Here is a 24,005-nt window from a genome sequence, read left to right on the forward strand (position 1 = left end):
TTAAACTTTTTCAGTTTACAATATCACTCACTGATCTGATTCATACTTATGGTGACTGTTTCTTTGTTCAGTGAACTGTTTTATGAACTAGAAGCTGGTGTTGACTGTAACCTAATCAGGTCCTAACCCAGGAGACACGGGATAGTCTCAAAGAATTTTCTAATGCAGGATTACAAACTATTGACTATGCCACATACATCACTCAGATCGCATCTCAAATAAGCACACTATAGTTGTTGATAGTACTATTATTATGCTGATTGGAGTACATATTGAATTATACATACGTGGAGAGGTAAGTTTTTGGGGAACAACATTGTTAGGGGGGAGTATGCAGGGTGGCACTCCAATATATCCTGTACTCTGATCTTTGTTGTGGTCAAACTTGAAATCTAAACTTTGACCCTTGACTTTTGCTGAAAGACACACTTAACATTTGACCAAATTCTAATGTGTTTTTGTTTGAATTGTTATCCAAGGTGTATTGATTATGGTATACAGTTTATGAACTATGCTTGTCCTTTGACCAACTGCAAATTTTCAGCTTGACTTCAGGATGATGGTTGGAGTATACAAGATATATTGTTGGAAAGTTGTTAATTTTCTGCTCACACCTCTGTTATATATTTGTCCTGTTATTTTTTCATAGCTGCACCCTTTGTTTGAGTGTATAGCTTTCAAACAGTACAGTAGTGCTGTTTAGTATGGTCCCCCGATGATGAGTGCTGCCCATAATGCTGTGGTTAAAAGCCATCATAGAAACATCTTACCATAAATCAGGAAAAATTTGTAGTCAAAAAATTTTCATCACTGGCTGCTTTGATGCAAATTAATAAAATGACTAGTTATTTTTTAATTACGGCGCATACAAATAATTATGACGCTATGGTAAATGAATCATACAGCCACTGCTCGAGCTACTCATCCTTTACAGATTTGTACTTTCCTGCCACTCAAAAACTAGCCTCACCTTTCTTTCACAATGGCTAGGCAGTATATTGGTTAAGTTCAATTGAGCAGTCAGAGTGACTCAAAATGCTTCTGACAAGTTACTGCAAAATCTTTAAAAATACATATTTTGAGTTTTCTATACTGACTAACTAACTTACTGTGATTTTTTCAGCCAACCATCTATATGGTAAACGGGTTTCATTTCTTCACTGTTCAAAGCTCTTACTTTATCCTCCTTTCTATCCTATTTCTTTTTCCTCTACCGTGTAGGTGTTAATCGTGTGTGCTGGATACTAGTGTCCATAATTTCTGTATAGTGAGTTGGTTAGGTGCCTTGCACTGTCCTTTGTAACAGGTGGGACATAGCTGAAAATGAAGCACAGTGGCCACTTCATGTTTCAATAATTGATAATCGCCATTTTTCTGTCATGCCATTCAACTTTGTTCCACTTTGTTGTGCCAATACTCCAGCATGCACCTCCATATGATCAACCAATAAGAAAGTAGCTATTTTTATGATATATGGCAGTCATGTATGAGTTCCACTCAGTATTGACATAGAAGTTGATGTGCTCTTAATGGGATAAATATGAGCATTTATAAAACCTGCTGTAGCTGAACTTAGCTGATGACACTCAGGATATCATTGATGAAATTATCAAGATCAATCAGACTAAAATTGCTGAGATCAACAATTGTACTAATGACTTTGATCTTGTATAGTAACCATAACTGGTGTGTATTTTAGCAACTTCTTGAACAACAGATAATAATGTTAAATGAAACTGCAGGCCTGTAATACCTGATCAGTATTGCTACTACTGCACCAGAATAATATTGGGATATAGATTCAGTGTTTAAATGTCTTGATTGATAAATAATTATGGCGAGGTATGTTTTGTGGTGTCAAGACAACATTCAGTAGAAGCGTATGGTAAACTATATGGCTACTCAAAATAAAATGGCAACCTGGTGGGTTTCACTCATCTGCATGAAATATTTTATCGTAGATACATATTTTATTTGTGTGTTTATATTCTTCTATAGAACAAAGGATTGGAAATCATAAGATCCTTTTTATTTTGTTCAAGAATATACATGACATATTTAATTTATTATATTTGTAAATATTTATACATATCATATTTTATCAATCATATATACAGATGTGAGGTTATTAAAGTTTTTCTGTGGCCTCTATATGTCTAAACAAGATGCATGTGTATCATAAACTACATGATGTTCTATCCCAGTGTGTGAAGGAAGGATGCTACTGCTATAGAGAAGATTGCAGAATCGTCATTGTATGATGGAGCAATTACAAATAAATAATATACAAATAAAGATGTACACACCAGGTGGGGCCTCACCTATGCCGGCAAAGCTTTTAACTATATAATATACTTGTAGTTTGGAAAATTGTTTAAATGTACCACCTGATGATAAACCATATCATGAAGGAAAACCAAGCCCACAACTTAAAAATACTTGTGCAAGGCAAATGTAAGACTTGAAGACATGAATGGTTGCTATTTGCTACCTCTATAGGTACCTGACTATTACTCACCAGTAATGGTAACACGAAGACCCATCAGTAATAGTAACACAAACTACTCAAGGAAGAATGTGTGAGCCTGCTTAAAAGATTTTTAAACTAGGTACTCTAATAGAGCAATCAGGGATTCTCTAATAGAACATTTGTATACATCTGCAAAGTTGGTAGTACACCATACAATAACATGTTGCCACAACAAGTTAATAGCTTTGGCATGTGAAATCTGTATTAGGTTATAAGTGTGTATTCTACAACAGGGGCGTAGGAAGATATTTAACCTATGGGTGCTGAATGGTAAAGGTGAAGACCAACAAAAAAAAAGGTCTTGAGCTGATAGCAATGGCTGCATATATTCTACAATATTTATAACTGCATAGTTGACTACACTATATACTCTGAACGAATACTGTGACTGCTTTATTAGAGTTGACTGCTCTATTAGAGTAACTCGATCGTTTCAGTAATATATAGTAGTGTGCTTACACCCGTTAGTTACGTCACTGGAAATATTTATAGGTGCCCAAGCACCCATGGTTCCTATGCCCCTGTACAATTAATTTATAAGGTGAAGATACACTACATGACTTATATAAGAAGCTCTGTTGACTTGTGTTCCAACCAGCTGTGATGTGATGGAACAGGAATTGTCATTTGTTGGACTTGCATTGGGGAAACACAAAATGAGTACTAAATATGTTGCTAGACCAGCACATTGAAGCAAAGGATTTGTTGAGAATAGTAAACATTTATTCTCCACCCCAGCATGCCATGCAGTGATTAGTTGTGTGATTATAACATATAATAATAGTTACATGCACAATGATGTAATGCTGGGATCACATGCACAATGAAGTAATTAGATTATAATATTAATTTATGGTCACTGGAAAATTAAATGCAACACAGTGATGTATAATCAATTAACCATATATAAAATCTGATCTATATAAATTACATCTGATCTGTATATAATAGTACAATTATATGACAAGTTCAACATATTATATAAAAGCATATGAACATAGATAAGTGATTGGTCTACTTTATCTTGAGCAACAAATGGCATTATGATTCCATGTTTTGCATTCTAGAGAAGAAGTAAATATGTACATGGTAAGTATATTTGTAATTATCCATGTTAAAACCAAGCTCAAATACACCTGTTACCATATCCCAAAGGTATACCCAAAAAGGATGCTAAAGACCAACCACTTAATTCTAATAAACATATGTTATATTCTGGATAGCATGTTCCATCTCACGTTTCATTGTTGTGTGAAGATTCCAAACTGTAAGTATAAGCACCACCTTACCGCTACCACACACGCCAGGGCTTGAATAGATGCTGGGTTCATTTAAACACCAGATCCAAAATCACTTGTAGGAAATGAACTCCTGGGCTTCTTGGTAGAGGCAAATAACAACTTACATGCAAGACCCTTCTCTTCTTGTAAATGTTTCCAATTGTTAACAACCCTCTTATATTGGACCTGCTATTTACCACCAGAACACACATGGTCCCCAATTGTGTTTGCTTTCATACATAAAGTGACAAGCACACTTCATTTGAGAGGTGATTTTAAGAGACCTAGTTTTGTCATTAACTTACGGATAATTAGAGGATTCATCATCCTCATCTGGATCAACAGTAGGAACAGCTGAGTATGGTATACCCATAGTCATACGTCTCAAATAGTGTGACAACCAAACTGCAAACACCAGTGTTGGAATGAAGAACAGGACACACCATCCAATGGCCAGCCAGAATGCATTCTAAGTGACACAAAGATTTAAACCATACTGGGATAATTGTTAACGTACTATTCCATCCACAGCTTCCACACACACCTCATTGTAAAGGTTAGTGTATGTGGCATAGAGTGGCCTACATCTTCCAATATTATTCTCCAACTATATAGTACCAGGTCTATAGTGTATATACAGGTATACACTCACATTATTAACAGCCCAGTCAGCAAAGTCAGTTGCATATGCAACAACACGATTGAACACTGTTTGGGTCCGCTGTCACAGATTAAAATACACCACACACTTTGACAAATAAACAAACTCACGTTTAGCACGAGTTGAGTACCATTGGGTCCATTCAGTTGCTCAAAAGTTGCATTAGCATTAACAAGTACCTCTTGAACCCTTGACTGGAGATGTGAGAAAGTAAAACCAAGAGTTATAAAAATGATACTGATCAACAAGATGATGTTCTACACTTACTTGTGACTCCACTGCAGTTTCATTTAACACTATTATCTGTTGTTCAAGGAGTTTCTAGAATACACAAGCAAATACACAATATCATTGACATTCAGTGACTCACTGTATAGTTGTTGATCTCAGCAATTGTAGTTTGATTGATCCTGATAATTTCATCAATGATACCCTGAGTGTCATTACCAAAGCCAGGCTACACAAGGAATATAATACACAAGCCATGCAGAAGAAAACTATGGCAAAGAGTGGAGAGGGAAACAAACAACATCTGCAAGAGTGGTCAGCAGCAAGCAAACTTCAGAACCATACTACCCTATGTTTCTCTCACAGCTCACCTGCTTATTAAGATAAAATTGGTATTTCACTGTCTCCATATCACTAATAGCCTTGCTGACATTCATTGTACTCAGTTGAGATGTGATTTGATCAACATATGTTAAATAATCAAGGGTATTTAGTCCAGCGTTAGCAAAGGAATTAAGACTATCACGTGTGTCCTGGGATAGAATCTGGTCAAGATTGAAGTTGACCTCATCTTGAAGATCATCAAATAAATCCTGCAAGTCAGGAATTTGCTAGAAACAAAAACATCATATAATACACAATGAATATATTACATGATGATTATGATTCAGGGTTGAGGCTAAGAAGCCTGTACAACTGTTCATACATACATACAACAGATACAACATACAAAACAAAATCAACTATTAACACAATATAAAATTAAACAAATTAACTATGAAATGTAAATTTGAAGTGATAGAAATAAATAAACAGTAAACAGGATTTAGTATTTAATGAAGACAGTATTTACATAACAAGGGAGTGTCACGTAGGTACACACTGTATAGGTAGATCTGTGACTGCAGTTACGTCTTGACCCACCAAAATTTTGCTGTGACCCTTGTATAAGCAGTAAATACTGTAAGTCGAGAATTGTAATAATAATAATTGTGACCCACTGAGTAAAAACTGGTAATTTTTGCACATTCCTCGAATTCCATTTTATTACTTCTCTGCTATCTATAGGAGTGGATAGCCAAAGTTTCAGCCTTTAGTCTTGGAGTTATAGTGCTAGACAGTGGAACAGGAAATTCGATTTGTACAGCAACGGTACGGCAAATAAATTACAGGTACTTGTTTAATTGACCATAACTCATGACTGAAACAAGCTATGGAGACAGGGATTGGCTCAGTCTGTTCACCATGAAATGGCAAATTGATAAAGGTATAGTGTTTTCCCTGTAAATTTCCATGTGGACAAAGGAGAAGGCCATTCCAACAATGAAATGACGATGGTAAACTATTACTACTAAATAAGTGCCCATAACTCACGTGCCTTATGCTGTACAAATATGAAACAAAGAATTCTTACTCTATGAAGAGGCAAATTTGAAAGTTTTATTGATTGAGCTTTGTTTCAGTTCATACCTATGCAATTAAAACATACAATGTGGCATGCATACTTTTACCCAGTTCATTTCAATACATTCTTATTGCAAAATAGAATTTTGTGCAAATGGTTGGTTTTCACTCAGCAGATCACAATCACTGGATCTGCGAAAACTGGTCTTATCGCCCAAGACAGGAAGCTTGATTTTTTCACACAATCACAAAGCTTAATAAACGCACTATCAAATTTCACTGTCACAGTTGACCAGAGTAAAGTGATCTGCTTTTTTCAAGCACAGTGGCAAGCCGTACAAGTGGTCTGGGGTCTTGATGGAGCCCTGGCCAACCAAGAGATGGCTGTGTGTGGCTGCACAGCTCCATGGTATAGTACAATGATCTGTGCTGTAAATTTCTTTTCATATTTTAGCCAGTGGAGGCTATACTTTTTATTGTAACTCCTAATGCATGATCAATTAGTCCAATGCAATGCCATGCAGTATGCAGTTGACTCATTGGAACTTTTGAAAAGTAGCTAATGTAAAGACAATTAACAAGTGTATCAAAACAGTGGCTATAATCTGTACTGAATGCTCTATTAGAGTATATTACAATGACTGCTCTATTAGAGTATCTCGATCTTTTTACAAGTAGTTGAAAAGTGGTACAGCACCATGTCACCATGGACTCCAACTCTGCTTAGTACTAGGATTGGGCGATATTGAAAATTTCCTCCCACGGTTATTGTGGAGCTTATTATTACGATTATTGCAAATATCACGGTATTGAAATGAACTATAGCAAGTACACTCAAAACTGTTACACAGTATATTTGCATGGGTGAACTTTGTTTACCAGCTACGGGCGACCAGCACACCACAAGGATTTCGGAAAAGCCAGCCTAACTTATAGAGCATGGAGTATACATATAAATTTTGAAGGAGACATAGCTAGTTTCTATGTACATAGCTAGCAGATAATTTACTAAGACATATAATGTGAAGCCAGAATTGTTAACCCACAATCACAGTAGTGCTACATCACGTGCCTCGCCTCGCGTATATTCTAATAATTAGTGCGTCGCTTCATGTGTAGTAGCGCATGGGTTAGGCTTGTTTGCTAGTACAAGGAGGCTGAAATACTGATTGACAAGTACAATATGGCGTTGTTAACACGGCTATGATATCGCAATAACCGTTTATACCGGCATGGCGGTTTTTCAAAAACAAGGCGGTATCGGTTATTGCTAGCTGTAATACCGCCTTGTTACTGTCATACCGGTATATCGCCCAACCCTACTTAGTACTACAGCATTGATTCTATAATGTGTAGTACAGTAATCAGTGCTGTCTAGTAATGTTTGAGTAGAAAATCTGTGGTGCCAAAACTCAGGCCTGCTCAGCCTGTTGTTGAGTATTTTTACCGAGGCAGCTGCCTCAGTTGCTTCAATGGTAGCTACGCTACTGATCCTGTCTACTTGGATGGTATCAATGCCTCAGGCTTGTGTAATAACAATGATACCATCCTCATAATTGTATAACTGTAACACCCACATCCTTTGCATATTGGAAGCTTCATAAAATCCTTTCACCTGACACACATATTGACAGCAAACAAGATGAAAGAAAGGTGCTCAGTCACACATGCACGCACGCACACACACACGGTAAACAGGACTGATACTTACTTTTGTAATATTAATGACTTCATCTAGATTAAGACTAGGCCTCAGCCGGAGTTGAGCCACTTTATAAACAGCTTGGTTAGCTTTACACCCACTACAACATGTAGACAAATTTCAAAACACAAACAGTATGTTCTCTAATTCACTTTAATATATCAGTCACACTCAACGATATACTGCTATTATCCAGTATGAAACAACCCAGTAAAGATCCACCCCATAAGTCACTATTATCAACAATCTACAAATAAGACATGTAAACTAATACACATCAAGACACACATGATATGTCATTTCAAGTACTATGTTTTGACGTGCTCGATCCCTTCTCTAATTTGATACCTGCCCACCTACCATGAAATTGCTCCGGCCATTTCCAAGAAGTGAGTAGCCAAAGTTTTAATAATTTCTTCAAAGAGGCCTTAATTTTGAAGTCTTTACACACTTTAGAAAACCACAAACCTCTTATTTGATTGCCTTGAAATTTGGCACACAGTAAATTCATGTACCAAGTTTGACACTATTCCATTAAATATTCACAAAGTTATGGACCATTTATGCAAAATGATAAATTGTCATAGCTACAGGGTAACTGCAGATGATGTTATGTACTCACTGTATTAGAGCATTACAATAATATAAACATGCAATATAGTACAAATATAACTGCTCAATAATCATCATAGTGTCTGTAGACAAGAAATGCCAAACCCACAAGCCATCCTTTGGGGTCACATAAATACAAAAAAGTGAAATCTATGCTGAAACATCATTGCAACCATTTCTTGGTCGCCACGTTTGATTTCACATTTTTTAACATGGGTGTTTTGAAGGCCACACCCTTGACTGTATCTTATGTTAGTCATCAGTAGTCTGATGATTAGTAACACACACTTCTTCAAACTATTTTGTAAAAGCTAACAAAAGACTGTAAGGATTTATTTTGTACAAACTAAGCATTTATCAATTTATTTTATTACCATATAGAGACAGTAAAGCACATTGTTACTGATGTACCACCTACAAAATAATATTTATGTTGTGGCTATGTAAAACAGTAATCACCTATATTGTATTTTCATAAATCATATAGACAGATATGGCATGACCAACCTTCCCTGATCAATTACAAATGTGTGCAGCTGTTAATTCTTACCTTTGAGAACAGCTCATAACTGGGTATGTCATCATTTGGAGGATCTTCTGAAATAGAGTAACAAACTTTGAGCATGTTGGCTCCCAAGAAGAATGTGATTGACGTCAACAATAAGAGGATAACAGCAAATATAAACATAAGAGGAACTCCACTGTAATGTTACAATACTAGTAACATAATTGCCTTTCACAATTATTCTTACCAATATATCAAGGTTATTCCACCATAATGTGATAACTGTGTTCTATTAGGTGGTTCAGTATTCCTTTTGAATCCAGTAGCACCCAGTACTAGTCCAACAATTAATATTAATATCACAATTAATGTTTGTGAGCATATCACAACGCTGACAGCATAGCTGTAGATTTGATCATTGATCATCAACCTTCTCATTGTGATCTTGATTCTGACTCACCGTGGAGCATCATATTCATTAAGATCCTCTTGAATATCACCTGATTGTGTCCGAATATCACCAACAAACCCATCTTCATTTAGAATCTGATTTGGACAAGGAGAACACAGTACACAGCATTTGTTCTGGGCAGGAGTACTACTAGGGCCAGATACATGCATGGTGAGGCCAGGAAACATGGCTTAGTAACATCACACTATAGAGACACATACACTGGAGAAAAGAACTAATAATCTGTGCACATAAATATTATGAACTACCATGAGACTAGAGCACTCAGTAATAAATCTATAAATAAGGATAAGAGTGGAGAGAAAGTCTCTAAGAGAAAGGCATCTGGGATTGCATCTCAAAGAAACTGAAAATATTGTTAATATCTTCAGAATGCAAGTGGTCACAATACGTAGCACGTAGCGTAAAATTACACACTAGAATTTTTTTGTACTTCACTGCTAAAAAAGAAATCAAATTGTTTAAAAGACGTTTGCAGCCCATTGTATTCTGTTGACACACAAAAACATTTTCAACATACATCACTCAGTTCCTGTTCTATATCATGAGCAATTTTTCTAATAGAATTTCGAAACTCTTCTGCTTGATCCAATATTTCTAAATCAACAACATTTCTAAGAGTTAGCCTGAATCAAGTCTAACCTTTTGCCTGGTCTTGCACTTGGTCCCTGATGTCACATGGAATGCTATAGAACGTGGCATTGGCCTACCAACACAGTAACAGTTAGATACAACTAAACTATATGCTTACCTCAAGGGCTTGTTTTCTAATATCACCGATTTGTTCAAGCCGATTCAACACTGATGTCACATCATCAACCTGAGTAATAATGTAGTCACACATTGTATCTATTTCAGATAAGGAGTGACTTTTTGATATGAACTGTTATATGGTGTCAGAAGTGGGATCTATAATGGCATACAATATTATCAATCTGTGAGCTGTTTCATTCAACAATACATTGTAAAAACTGAGGAGACTTTGGGGAGCAACTAGTATGGCTCCTGAAGGCACAAAAGGTTCTGACAAATCCAACATGACCATTATACTGGGCAAAGAAACATAAAAGGTATAAGACTCTGTCATTAGTCTACTACCACTAGCATGAACTGTTTCCATCAACGAAGAAGAAACTTGAGCAGTGTCAAAAAACACAGATATATCAGTATGACAAGGGAATATACCATTACCTGGCATTTACAAGATACATATAGTCAACATATCTACAACAAAGCAACCAGTAATCATGTAAGTCCACAACTGTACGTTGTCCAAACCACTCAAAGAACTGTACAACAAGTAACAGACATCACCTTGCCCAACTGAGGATGTCGTGAATGACAACAATTAGGCAGCACCTCCAATTATCACCCTCCTTTGAAACTAACGAAAAGGCATGGTTGTTTTATGATCATAAAACAGTTAGTTTCAATACACCTTGTGGACTGTTCAATGAAAATGTACATGAGTATTTTCTACTAGAGTAATTCAACAAAGTAAAGTTCATTGTACATCTCGGGCCTTATGTCTACAAGCTCCCCCAAAAAGAACAGTACAACAGTGAGCATGTAGAACAACTCATATTCTTGTAATGCACCTTTGAATAAGGAATTCACTTTAAATGGTTTCCTGAACATCAGGTTTCCAATGCACTAAACTATTGATCTCTCCTCAAAACACCTACTGGGCCTAAACCCTCAACATTTTTGCGTATGAAACAAAACTATCACATTGAAGTGTCCTTACCACAATACATTACTTACCACTGTGTAATCAACTTTAACGGTGTACTGCTCATTTGGTATCTTATTACACGCACTACCCAGCCCAGCTTTATGACAGTTTGTTTTCAGTGTCTGAATATTGTTAGCTAAATCATCTAGTTCGGTTTGTAGTGCTTTGGTTAAATTGAGTAGCTTTGCAACAGTAGTGTTGACTATCCGCAGTGCATTAATAGAATTGTCAAGGTCTACAAATCAAGGAATAAAAATTAGATAACTTGATGAAAATCATGGGAATGAATACTAACTGTGATGTGTGTGTGTGTGTGTGTGTGTGTAGTGTATCTAGGCCAAGCTGTAAAACAGGCAAGCCATAATGAAAAGGTTGCTTGCAAAAGATGAAAAGTATTATTTTTGAGGGACCGTAGTTTGGGAATATTTATGCCTAAGGAAATTACACTGATGTGCTACTGAAGGTGGAGGGAATTTCCACAGGCTTGTTTGGAAAATACTGGTGTGGCATGCCGGCTTCTGGGGCCTCATGATGCACTACTGTGTGTCTTGATATTGTGTTGTATGCATTTGTACTGTGTGCGTGTGTGTGGTGTGGTGTGGTGTGGTGTGGTGTGCATCTAAGTAACAGTTACATCATTATGTGGGTGATATTGTAATCTATTGCATTGATGCTTTTAAACTGATCTGATCGATGTTTTGTAGTCTATGTTCATATCTTTGATCAAAACATTGATGTTTCGATCAGCTTTGATTGATGATTTTGCATTGAACACGGAACATTGATGTTTTGTGATTGATGCAATCACTGATCACTAAACATCTGAGTAAACATTTTAAATAGCACTTTAAGTCCCCATTGAAGTAATCCAGTAGAGGAGGCTACAACCATAGATAAGGCCACATAAACTTAATTATTAGTTTCTCATCCTCTTGCACTCACAATAGCAGTGTGGGAGGGTGGATTTTTATTTTATTTTTTACTAACTATATAGCAGAATTAGCTAGCTAAAATGACTCACAATGCAGTTTACCAACTTAAAGGTGCTGGATGGCTGCTCTAAACCACCAGAGGTGCAAAAAAATCCTTGATGAGGTAAGAAAAACAGCAATGCGGGTGGGGAAGAGAAACTAATAATTAAGTTTATGTGGCCTAAATATTACCTATGCTACAACCACTCGGCTACAACTTGTTATACAAAAGATCAAAGCAGAGTGTAATAACAATGGTATCACCCGAGTGTATGGGATATAATTATTTTATATCCCAGTACATGGAAGTTCATAGATATTGAAGCCCCTGTTGGTGTACAAGATGTCATTTGGAGTGTGTAGAGATTTAACTTAATAGCTACTAGAGAGACACTATAATTTATGTGACCAGATTTTATAAAACTGATCCAAGCACATCAGGCAAAATCAAACTAACACCACCAGTGGATAGCTACACTCTAGTTTCGACCCTCAGTACCATTCAGACTACTCAAGGCTGGTCTTAACAGACATCTTTTCTGGGTGGTGTGGAAAGCTCGAATGATGGCTTCTGGCCTTGTGAAGGGCCTGGCTTGGCAAGAATCAGTGGTTTACCGGTGGATGGCCTGACAATGTTGGTCAAACAGTTTTTCTGTTGATTTTGCTGATATCAGCCACTAAGAAGCCAGCATGACTTCAATTGTAGTCTGCCTCTATTTTGAAGTCTATCTCTTGCCCACTCCACCACCCCTCATCCTTTGTGAGCACTCATGATACTACTTCGTTCGTCCACCTGCCCAGATTTTCTACTACAAGCAGCTACAAGTACTGGAAGTGGAGTAAAAGGTAATAGATTGGTACATCTCTTGTGCAAATTTTCATATGCATGCTTGCTATCCTTGACAAGTTACACTGACTTCAACTCTTTAAAACCGTTTATCTGGTACGATTTGGATCGTTTTTCCAAAATCCAGTCACATACACAGGCTATAAACTATAGTGATGGATGATTTTACGAAGCAGGTATGATTAGCCTCTGACTGGGGTTAGTGGAGTGGCATGTAAGGGCTTAAAAGAGTGGCAAGTGGCAAGGATTATTCTGAGATAGAATGAATAAGCCAGTGGTTTCTTGGAAGAAGTTGTCTCTTTACTGTACATTGCTGGGACTGAAAATTAGGGTTCCACTGATACAGATAATACCTACCAATCCGATATTGATACCTAGCAGTAAAGTTTTACCAACACAGATACTGATAATTGCCATACAATTTACACACCTCCTAAGTATGACTGCTCTATTTAATATACTCCAAGTTTTACTAGGATAGCATTTACAATGTCACTTTACAGTCTGAAGTGTCGCTTGTCTAGTGTAACAAGAGGGCACAGTCTCAAATTGTTCAAGCCTCATGCACAACGATCTGTTCAAAGTCATTTCTTCTCTAAAAGATCAATAAATGCTTGGAATAATCTACTTAACGCAGTAGTGTCAGCTAACTCAGTAAATAACTTCAAGATTACATATGATAACTATTTTGTCTGATGATTTAGTTTCTTTTTGTACATGAGCAGGACTCACAGGCTCATGCCTTTTTTTCCTGTAATAATAATATAATATAATATGATGATAGTTATGATGATGACAATTGGCATGAGTGGCTATTAATCAGTATCGGAATACCTAAATAAACAATACCGATTGATACCAAAATGCCAAATATCGGCTCTAATTTGATACCAATCCAATTATTGGTGGAACCCTACTGAAAATCGACAGACTGTTTCTCGACATCTGTTTAAACCATCACAATAGTGTAGCGTCAATGTGTAAAGGATTAACCATTTGATACACAGTAGTGGAACTGCTCTGTCTACCTATGGTAGTTACCACCCAGTGCAGCACTTTGATGACACTCCCATGCACTGGGATTTAAGGACCATTACACACAACATTTACCTGCAGCTAATTCAAGACTATTGTTTATCAAAGGAGTAACGGCACCCTCAAACACGTCCAACACAAGGGCACCAATAGTGACGTGTGAATCTAACACAGAAACAAGTTAAAAGCATACAAAATCACAACACTTACTGTCTATTTGACACTGTACAAAGGTATTTATTTCATCATATCGATCAATTGTTGCATTAGCTTGCTACATAAAGGACATTATCAACTAGGCTAATATACCACATGTCCTACCATCTGTGTGTCATCAATAAAATTGAGTGAATCATCAATTGCTGTGTTGACAGTGGTATTAAAACTTCGAACACTATCATTGACTTTCTTATTAGAAACAAAAGCAAACACAACACCAATGCTATAAGGCAGAACAAAAACATAAAGCTAACGAAAGCAAATACTCATAAGATTAATAGTCAACACAAATATAACTTACAATAACAGGCAAACACAGAGGACTAGCATTATGTAAAGGATGAAACATCTTAAATCATTTTTGTCTCGATGTTTTTGTTTCAAATCTCCACCACATTTATCACAACATCGGCAACAGCAGAAGCAGCAACCAATGATGATGAACACCAGAGAAATAACTGGTCCCAGAAAAGTCACAATGAGTAATGGTGCCCACCACTTACCAAACTACACAGAAAACAATAAATTAACACAACATTATATGCATAGACTATACAAGGCAAAAATTTTAGTTGATGTGCTATGGTGGCCTATTCAGTGGACTGATGACATACTTTTGATTTTTGCACATTTTATGGTTAGATTTACTAGTTAAGAATCCTTAGGGAACCTGCAACCCACTACTGAGTGCTGAACACGATCAATGGAATATGTGAAACTGTCTTTTAATAATTTCACTACAGTTTGTTATGCCACTATACAGCACTTGCTCCTATAGTAATGCTGCAGGGAATGTGACAATATCCAAGACATCCTCAGAGTGCAAGCTTGCAAATCAGTGAGGACACTTTCCTGGACATCTGGCTTGGAGCGATTTTCTCTAGTACTCAAATCGCTGCGATTTTCAGTGATCAGGATATCAGTAAGTGCTCATATAATCTATTTCTAGTCGTAGAACGAACTAATAGGATTAGTTTGGCTAGCTTTAGCAATTTACAATGTCACGCATGTGATCAATCATGCTGTCTTAGTGGCCGTGTTTAAAATAGCTTCGTGATCAGACGATCAGTAAGTGTTTATACGTACAATCTATTTCTAGCTGTATGATGAAGTGGTAGGCTGGTTTTAGCAATTTACAGCGTAACACATGTGGGACTGTTTTGGAACATTCCTTAAAAATTCTCCACATAACTGTACTGTATTTGCCCAAGTGTGCTGTATTTGCCAAATTAGATGCATAACTGTACTGTATTTGCCTAATTAGCTACAAAACTGTTCTGTATGACTCAATCAGTACAGTTATGCAGCTGATTAGTACTGTATGGACAATATGATACGTGGCATCACTTTGATACTCCCACGCAAAGTACAATATACTCCCACGCAAAGCATAATATACCCCCACGCAAAGTAGGATATTGTACTTTGAGTGGGAGTATCAAAGTGATGCCGCGTAGTATATTGTCCATACAGTACTTATTAACTGCATAACTGTTATGTATGAGTCATACAGAACAGTTATGCAGCTAATTGGGCAAATACAGTACACTTGGGCAAATACAGTACAGTTATGTGGAGAATTTATTTATGGAATGTTACAAAAACAACAAGCTATAAATCGCTAAAACCAGTCAAACTAATCCTACCAGTTCGTTCTATAGTTATATTGTACTTTGCGTGGGAGGATCAAAGCGATGCCGCATATCGTATTGTCCATACAGTACAGTTATGCAGCTAATTGGGCAAATACAGTACACTTGGGCAAATACAGTACAGTTATGCGGAGAATTTATTTAAGGAATATTATGTAAACAACACATTGTAAATCGCTAAAACCAGCTAAACACTTACTGATTGTCTGATCACGAAGCTGTTTAAACATGACTCCACTGAGACAGCATGATTGATCACGTGCGTGACATTGTAAATCGCTAAAACTAGCCAAACTAATCCTATTAGTTCATTTTATGACTAGAAATAGATTAGTTAAATATTTACTGATATCCTGATCACCAAAAATCGCTGCGGTTTGAGTAGGGGTTCGAGCCAGATGACCAGGAAGTACAATATAACAGTTAAAGCACTGCCTATACTTGTGTGTATGAAAAATACAGCACTCGGGGGTGTCTTGAGGCAAATACAGCACTCGGCTTCGCCTCGTGCTGTATTAACCTCTCAACATGCCCCCCTCGTGCTGTATTTTCCATACACATGCATGGCAGTGCTTTAACCCTAACAGAAATAGACTATATAAACACTTACTGATCGTCTGATCACGAAGCTATTTAAACATGACTCCACTAAGACAGCACGATTGATCACGTACGTGACATTGTAAATTGCTAAAACTAGCCTAACTAATCCTATTAGTTCGTTCTACAACAGAAATAGATTACATAAACACTTACTGATATCCTGATCACTGAAAATCGCAGCGGTTTGAGTTCTAGAGAAAATCACTCCAAGTCAGATGACCAGGAAGTACAATATAACACTTAAAGCACCACCTATGCTTGTGTGTACGAAAAATACAGCACTCATGGGGTGTCTCGAGGGTAATACAGCACTCAGCTTTGCCTTGTGCTGTATTAGCCTCTTGACACGCCCCCTAGTGCTGTATTTTCCGTACACACACACAGCAGTGCTTTAACTATAACATAAGGGAGTAAGTACTGTATAGTGGCATAACAAAAATGACAGTTTAGTACATTCCACTGCTAATATTCAGTGTGCTGCAGATTGCCAAAGGGCCCTTAACTAGCGAGACTTGGTAAATCCAACCATAGAAAATGCAAGAATGTTTCAGTCCAGTCCACTGAATAGTGCCAGTCATACCAACAGACTGGACTACTGGACTAGACTACTGGACTCATATACAGTTTGCTCACACAACCGTTATAAGTCACTAACCACATGACCATCACTTCTTACACACTGTCAGACCTTTCGATGTCTTGTGTTGTACTAGCTATTTAAAAAAATTCAGATTTCAAAAGGAAGTAAGGGTTGATATACATGCTACAAAAAGTAAGGAAACAAGCTCAAAAATGTTTACAGCTGAAATGACCCAGCAGTAAAAAGTAAGGAAACAAGATTAGACGACTACTTGCTAAAATGAGACACACTTTAATGCCTACTTTTGGCTAGCATCTTGAAATGAGACCATCAAATTTTCCAAAAGTAGGGATTAAAGTGTGTCTCATTTTAGCAAGTAGTCATCTAATCTTGTTTCCTTACTTTTTACTGCTGGGTCATTTCTCATTTCAGCTGTAACATTTTTGAGCTTGTTTCCTTACTTTTTGTAGCATGTATATCAACCCCTACTTCCTTTTGAAATTTTTAATTTTTTAAATAGCTAGTTTGTTAACTTTTTTTTGTCTAGCTAGCTAGCTATATTATACTCTTTTTGTTTTCCACATATCAACTGTTTAAGGCTTCAGCTGCATTTCTAATGGCCTAAATATGATGATTTTACAGTAAAACATCGCTGGAGAGTCCACCATTATTATTAGAGTGGAACCCTCGCTTTTAGAAGTCTGGATCCCGAAGTAGATCCACCCCTCAAAGACATTATTAGCTAGCTACCTCACAAAAAGACGAATACCCAGCGTTAACAAATGCTAGAGACAACTCCTTGCGTACTACACCCGTTCACCCTCATCTTATGCACACGAATTCACACTTTGTTAAAATCACGTGTTTGGGTTGTGGCATGCGCCGCAACTATTAAACGCCGCAATTATTAATCATCCTTCGAGAAGCAGATGAATGATGAAAGCAAACAGTATGGTGCAGTGGACAGAACGTAATCGGAACAACAGATTCATGAATCCAACGTCATTACCTTGACTGTCTGAAATTTCTGGATGCCGTACACTGGGTCTTACAGCAGGCAGGCTGGCAGACAAAATATAGGTGAATTTCAAAATTTTTAAAACTCACTGTACATCGAAAGATTCGATTTTTCGCCTCGTTTACCCAAGGTACAGCATCATCATAACAGTACTAATGCATTCCAGGTGGTTTTTTTTTGGTAAAACTTATTGTAAGACTGTTTTTTGAGGTGCGAAAATCCACGAAGCCATATGATTTCTTACCAACCCCTACTATACAGTACTATCGTACTGTATGATATTAGAGGCACACAGTACAGCTATCTGTGGTATAGTTTTAGTGATGTTTTCACAGCACAAGTTCATGGTAGTATCATAATAGTAGGGGTTTCCCCCCTAAGATGAAGGACATTTGCCAAAATCTTGCCTTTAGAAACTATCATAGAATAAATATCATATGTGACATCAAGCATCATTACAGAACAGTCTTATGTATCTAACATCAAATCCAGCATAATGTTGAGTAAGCTATGCAAAAGATTAAGCATCTTGGTTGCCTTTCTACAGGTTGAAACTCGATATCCGGCTTTTTGTTGTTGTTCATGTTGAACATAAGCAGCGAGATTAAGATATTCTAATAAGGTAATCACCCTAACACACAGCATGTCATAGCTATGCTAAAGACAACAAGTATGGTAATTAAATTATAAGGAAATTCTAGCAATAAAATGTAGTGAAACATGAATACATAGTGAATACAGGCTAGCATATAAAATGGTTGTGTATTTTTCTTTTCTATAACTGGTACAAAGCTGACTGAACTTTATGACATTATGTTGAAGATGGACAGATATGTATGTTATGTTAGCAGTAGTGCTGCACAGTTCTTGTATTAGTGACGATATCATATTATGAACCTATACCAGTGATGCTTTGTGAACAATGTACAAGTTTTAGGTCTTGTAATGAATTTTTCCATAAATGGTTACAGTACGTTTGGCAAAATAAATTTGAGTCTAGTCTTAATAATCCAGTCCAGTGAATGGAACACGAGTTCAAATTACACAGATAAATCCTACTGGGACAGGAGCAGGAGCCTCTACCATGTCTCACAAGTGAAGGGTGAAAGTTCCCATTTGAATTTCACCCATTACGTGATAAATGGATACCATTAACCAGGTCCCCATTAGTACAGCTAATGTTCAAATGAACATTGAACCAGCAATACAGTGAACACTACACATGACGCATGCGCACACACGTACGCACACACACACAGATCTGGAATTTTTCATGGACTCAAACAAGCTCTATATAGATTTTACTACATCCTTGTTAACTGTATAAGGCAAACAAATAGTTCTCTTCGTCCACAACAAAACCATAAGATGTAAATATAGTATGAAGGTGTTAACTAGTCTTAGTTAGTTCACTAATAAACCACCTGTAACTCTTAACAATACAAGAAGACACAACTGTCAGTGGACACCTACATAATCCAGACACTTAGTTTAGGTCCGAAAGTATTTCTTAGTACTGGTTGGTCACCAAGTATACAGGTTCCACTATGAAATTGATACTTAAAGTGTACCACTTACATCTTCTAGAACATCTTTAAGTTCAAAATCACCACTACCAGTGCGTCGTTGAGTTGACACACAACTTGCTGTTGCAATGGGACTGTCCACCGAGGAATTTAGCACAGGCAAAATAACATCTGCAAATAAATAGAAATCACTAACCCACCAGTTTTAACTGTCCCAAATGTTAACTTTAAAACACCAATCATCTCACAGCATTTGGAGAATGCGGTGATATTTGCAAAGTAGAATTTTTGTAAAAGGTGTCTTACTGGATAAGAAACCTAACTACAAAGTATGACTGACACATTGCATACTTTGTGGGTTCCTGTAGCAGATTCCAGAAATCATGAGAAGCCACATACTAACACACATACTCTCCACATCTGTAAAACACCTGGTTATGTTGAGCATCCTGTGTTGTAAGGATTTAAAACTACAACTTGTAGAACAAATCAAACCAATTTTTCTTGCTAATTAAGCTAATTTAGCAAACTTTCTTATTGACAATCCACTGATAAGTAGTATTTAATAATATACTACAGTTAAATTTTCTGTAGTGATCGTTTCTGAAACGCTCGTGCAAATTTTTAGTCTTCTAGTCTCTTCAAGTGGGATCTCCTGTATAAAAATGTTAGCCACAGTCTAAATATTAAGATATGCAGTGCTAAGTAGATGGAATGACATTCCTGTGGGGTGTTTATCTACTGAAAAATTCTAGCACTGCATGACCAAGACCACCTCATTATAGTGACCATGTCAAGTAGGTCCCAAACATAGCCAATGTGTACTTCGTGACCTCATTAATAAGACCACCTTATTATAGTGACCATGTCAAATAGGTCCCAAACATAACTAAGGTGTACTTCATGACTTCATTAATAAGATCACCTCATTATAGTGACCATGTCAAGTAGGTCCTAAATGACCTCATCAACACATGTGTACTCGTGAGGCTTCACTTATGTCACTGCAGCTACGTAACACGCAGTACACAACCCAACTATTGTATCCTCTTACTAAACAGAGTAATATATACTACAGGATTCAGTATGTCACTGTACCATATGGTAGACTTCCACTGCGCACTCCATCCACAAAAGAGTTCGCTAGGTTAGCCCAGCCCTTCAGTCCACCCGACTCGCCGTTCACTTCTACACTGACTACTCGGGCGGGTGGTAGTGGTTGGAATATGACTGAACCATTCTCGGCCAACGTGAAGTTAACTATTCGTGAAACTAAACGTGCTGCTGCCTTTTGTGCTGACAAACATAGCTCCGGCACTGACACATGACCAGCAAGTGAAATATCACAATTATTATTACCAGTATTTTGAACAGCTAATACTATATCTAAACTACACAGTACAAGTAGATACAACAACTCCTTCATCCTGCGTAAAAATTATTATCTTACGCGCTTGGAAGGGTTGTATAGACCTTATTCACTGAATTAATTTCATAGCGCTTACAACCCGTTGCGAAGGAGTTGTCCGCCAATATTCGCCATTTGCAGTACCAAAACCATAGTAACATCACAATTCTCCGCCAAATTCGCCATTTGCAGTACCATAACTATGGTAACATGATAGCAACCGTTGTGCTCGCCCAGTTTTAGAACTCAAAATGGCGTCCGAAAGACCATCACCATGGCAAATAGGGAGCCTTGTATGGCTTCGTGTGACATCAGAGGGCGCTTACTGTTCTAAATGAATAAGGTCTATGGGAATGCGCTAAAAACCAAAGTGGATGGTGCCAGGCTGCTAGCCGAGATATTTTAAACAGGATACATTTGTCCGAGTATTTGAACGCATAATAGGATACAAAGACTAGCTAATTACAAACTACAAACTAAACTACTTACAAACGACACCTATGAAACCTAAACAAAATCTATAGTGTCCTCCGAGCATAGTGTCTGAGGACCATTTTGGCATTACATTTCCATAAAGTCACTGATAACCTTTGCTCAACAATTGCCTCCTAGTCAACTTCGAGACTGGCAAACCATTTTTAACTGTAGTGTGGTCAGCAATTGTAAAAAGAGTGAACAAAGCAAAAGGAGACCAAACACCAAATGATTCACATGCTAGGGGAATAAAGTCACCTCCATCATTGCTAACAGATTCTAAATAACGATTGTTCTTAGCTTCCTCACCGGCAGCAGCAGCCACCCCAGCCTGAGAAGCAGCAGAGGATATAAAAGCAGGCTGAGTTGTGCACCTGACAGAGAAGTCAAAGTACGCTGGACGACCCAATGAGAAATCAGGGTGATAAATGTCCCCAAGATGAGAAGAGGCAATACCTTGCTCCCGGAGAAATCATTCTACCCAAGGCCCGCCCAGCTTGAAGCTCGCTTTACAATCTCGCAGAACTTGTGCAACTTGTTTGCGGCAATCTTAGAAGTCATTGTCACCATAGATTATATGGTTCTAGTCACCATATGGTGTCACTGAGATATCAAAGTTTTCAGAAGCCATGATGGTATAATGAAAATAACTACAAAGAGTTAGACCATAGATTATATACGCCCTAGACTATATACGGGTGTATATAATCTATGTTGGTGAGACTAATGCTACAACTACATAACTACATAAAGGGGAAGTAGCCAGACCCTTTTCTTTCTTTTGTGTGGGGGCGGGGAAAGAAAAGGTTTCTTTCCTCCTCCATCACACAAAAGATAGAAAAGTGTCTGGCTATACGTGAGACTAAAGAGGAATAGCTAATACAGTGGAACCTTTCTATTGTGGACATTTTGGCCGGGACCCGGATTTTTGGATACATTTTGCTGTAATATAGAGGCTTTCCTCTTTCAGAGGTAAAAAATGTAGCTATTAACCAGACCTGTGGGACCAACATTTTTGTCCTTATTATGGACGTTTTTTCTATTGTGTCCTTAATTCGGGGAGTTTGTTAAGAGAGGTTCCACTGTATAGCTAAGCCGGGGTAGACAAGAGGGGCCGGTTGTCTGGAGCCTTTGCCACAGTACAACAGAAAGAAAGTTGCTGGAGTAAATTCTTTCTTGCCAGCCACTCCTAGGGATGATGTGGTCAGCAAATGACTTTTAACATTTTCAAAGTAAAAGGAGCTAGTCCACACTGCAAAGCACTCCACTACTAAGGAAACAAAATCAGATCCAACCTTCTCCACAGCTGCCAAAAACTTCTCATCCTTGGCCACCTCTCCAGCTGCAGCAGCTCATACCTGAAGCAGAGGAGGAAATAAAAGTAGGCTGAATAGTACTGCATACAGAGACATCAAAGTAAGCAGAACTACCATGTTGAAAGTCAGGATGGAAATATCACCAAGCTGTAGGCCATCATCATACAAAGTCCTAGAACACCAGGATGGTCTTGAGAAAGTGTCATGATGACAGGTTCTCATAGGACCATGAGAACAGCTAACAGATGGTCACCAAAGCTATCTACAGAAAAGAGGTAAGTGCACAATGGAGAAAGAAGAAACAAAGTTACTTCAAGCCGCAGACATAATCCAACAACAAATTCTGGATTGGGGGTGACCAAACCAAGACAGGCTCTAGGAAAAAGTAGGAATAGCTTTAAGCCAGCCATTGCATTGCTTGCACCAGAAGGATGTGTCAGAGCAGTTAAATGTGCCTGATCTCTACTACTGAGAGAAACATACAGGTTATCAAAGATACTTTGGTCTAATATAGCCTGCAGGTCTTGCTGAGAGGCTGGGGGAATGAAAGAATTAGCTACTAGAAATGTAAAAAAAAAAAATTTAAAAACTGTGGCAGCAGCCAGAAAAATTAAGCTAGTCAATGTCAAAAGAAAGAAGGGTGGAAATCAAGTCACAGACACTGTTCCATGGACCTAAAAAGGCAGATGGAACAAGACTCATATAATCCTAAACCTCCTAAACAAAAAGGTAATGGGACTCAGTTGGCACCATATGAAAAGTCAGAAATGCTGCACTGCATAAATACGAACAAGAGAAATATGAAGATTAAGGTCAAATTGATGAAGAAAAGGCTTCGGTAACCTGAGAGTCATCCATAATCACAAGTTTGTCTTGAGTTAAAGCCACTTTATGTATGCAAGAAGAAAGGAAGTCTTTAAAAGAAACTGTCATGTACCAAGAACCCAAGTCAGAGACTTGCTTGATGTCAGGGGGGACCCAGGCCAAAACAGCTCACACACTTGGAGTCAGAGATTCAAATGAAGTCCATAATCTGGTCCTCGAGTGGTAAAGTGAGAGATTAGAGATAGTGGATTGTCTACCAACTAATGTGCCATCATCAAGATACCAAAGATTTAATGAATTGCAATTAAGTGAAAATAATAAAGGGTCCAAAGGGTCACCTTGTTATACTCCTGATAAAGCTATAGCAGTCGCCTATTACCATAACGTAAGCCATAATTTAAT

The 24,005-nt window shown here is 37.6% G+C and overlaps 1 protein-coding gene across 3 annotated transcripts; it reads right to left on the minus strand.

Moving 5' to 3' along the window:
• Nucleotides 1–3,391: 3,391 nt before the first annotated feature.
• LOC136267858 (prominin-1-A-like) lies at nt 3,392–21,331 on the minus strand. 3 transcript variants are annotated; one of them, XM_066063023.1, is made up of 23 exons: nt 20,679–21,331; nt 19,633–19,751; nt 14,503–14,708; nt 14,304–14,424; nt 14,193–14,256; nt 14,058–14,147; nt 11,159–11,364; nt 10,146–10,214; nt 10,037–10,100; nt 9,915–9,991; nt 9,383–9,468; nt 9,170–9,325; nt 8,968–9,118; nt 7,958–8,052; nt 7,815–7,905; nt 5,071–5,310; nt 4,842–4,928; nt 4,739–4,792; nt 4,582–4,665; nt 4,463–4,531; nt 4,328–4,417; nt 4,116–4,279; nt 3,392–3,593 (listed from the first exon to the last, which is right to left on the minus strand). In XM_066063023.1, exons 1-23 carry the CDS (start codon nt 21,004–21,006, stop codon nt 3,572–3,574), a joined length of 2,733 nt encoding a protein of 910 aa, XP_065919095.1. In that variant the 5' UTR covers nt 21,007–21,331; the 3' UTR covers nt 3,392–3,571. The 3 variants fall into 3 exon arrangements, 2 of the variants coding, with proteins under 2 accessions (XP_065919095.1, XP_065919096.1); XM_066063024.1 differs by lacking the exon at nt 3,392–3,593 and having other exon boundaries at nt 4,138–4,279; nt 4,463–4,518; XR_010706806.1 differs by lacking the exons at nt 3,392–3,593; nt 4,463–4,531 and having other exon boundaries at nt 4,245–4,279; nt 4,328–4,433.
• Nucleotides 21,332–24,005: the final 2,674 nt, after the last annotated feature.

This window comes from Dysidea avara, chromosome 10, assembly GCF_963678975.1.
Source record: "Dysidea avara chromosome 10, odDysAvar1.4, whole genome shotgun sequence".
Classification (NCBI taxonomy): Eukaryota; Metazoa; Porifera; class Demospongiae; order Dictyoceratida; family Dysideidae; genus Dysidea; species Dysidea avara.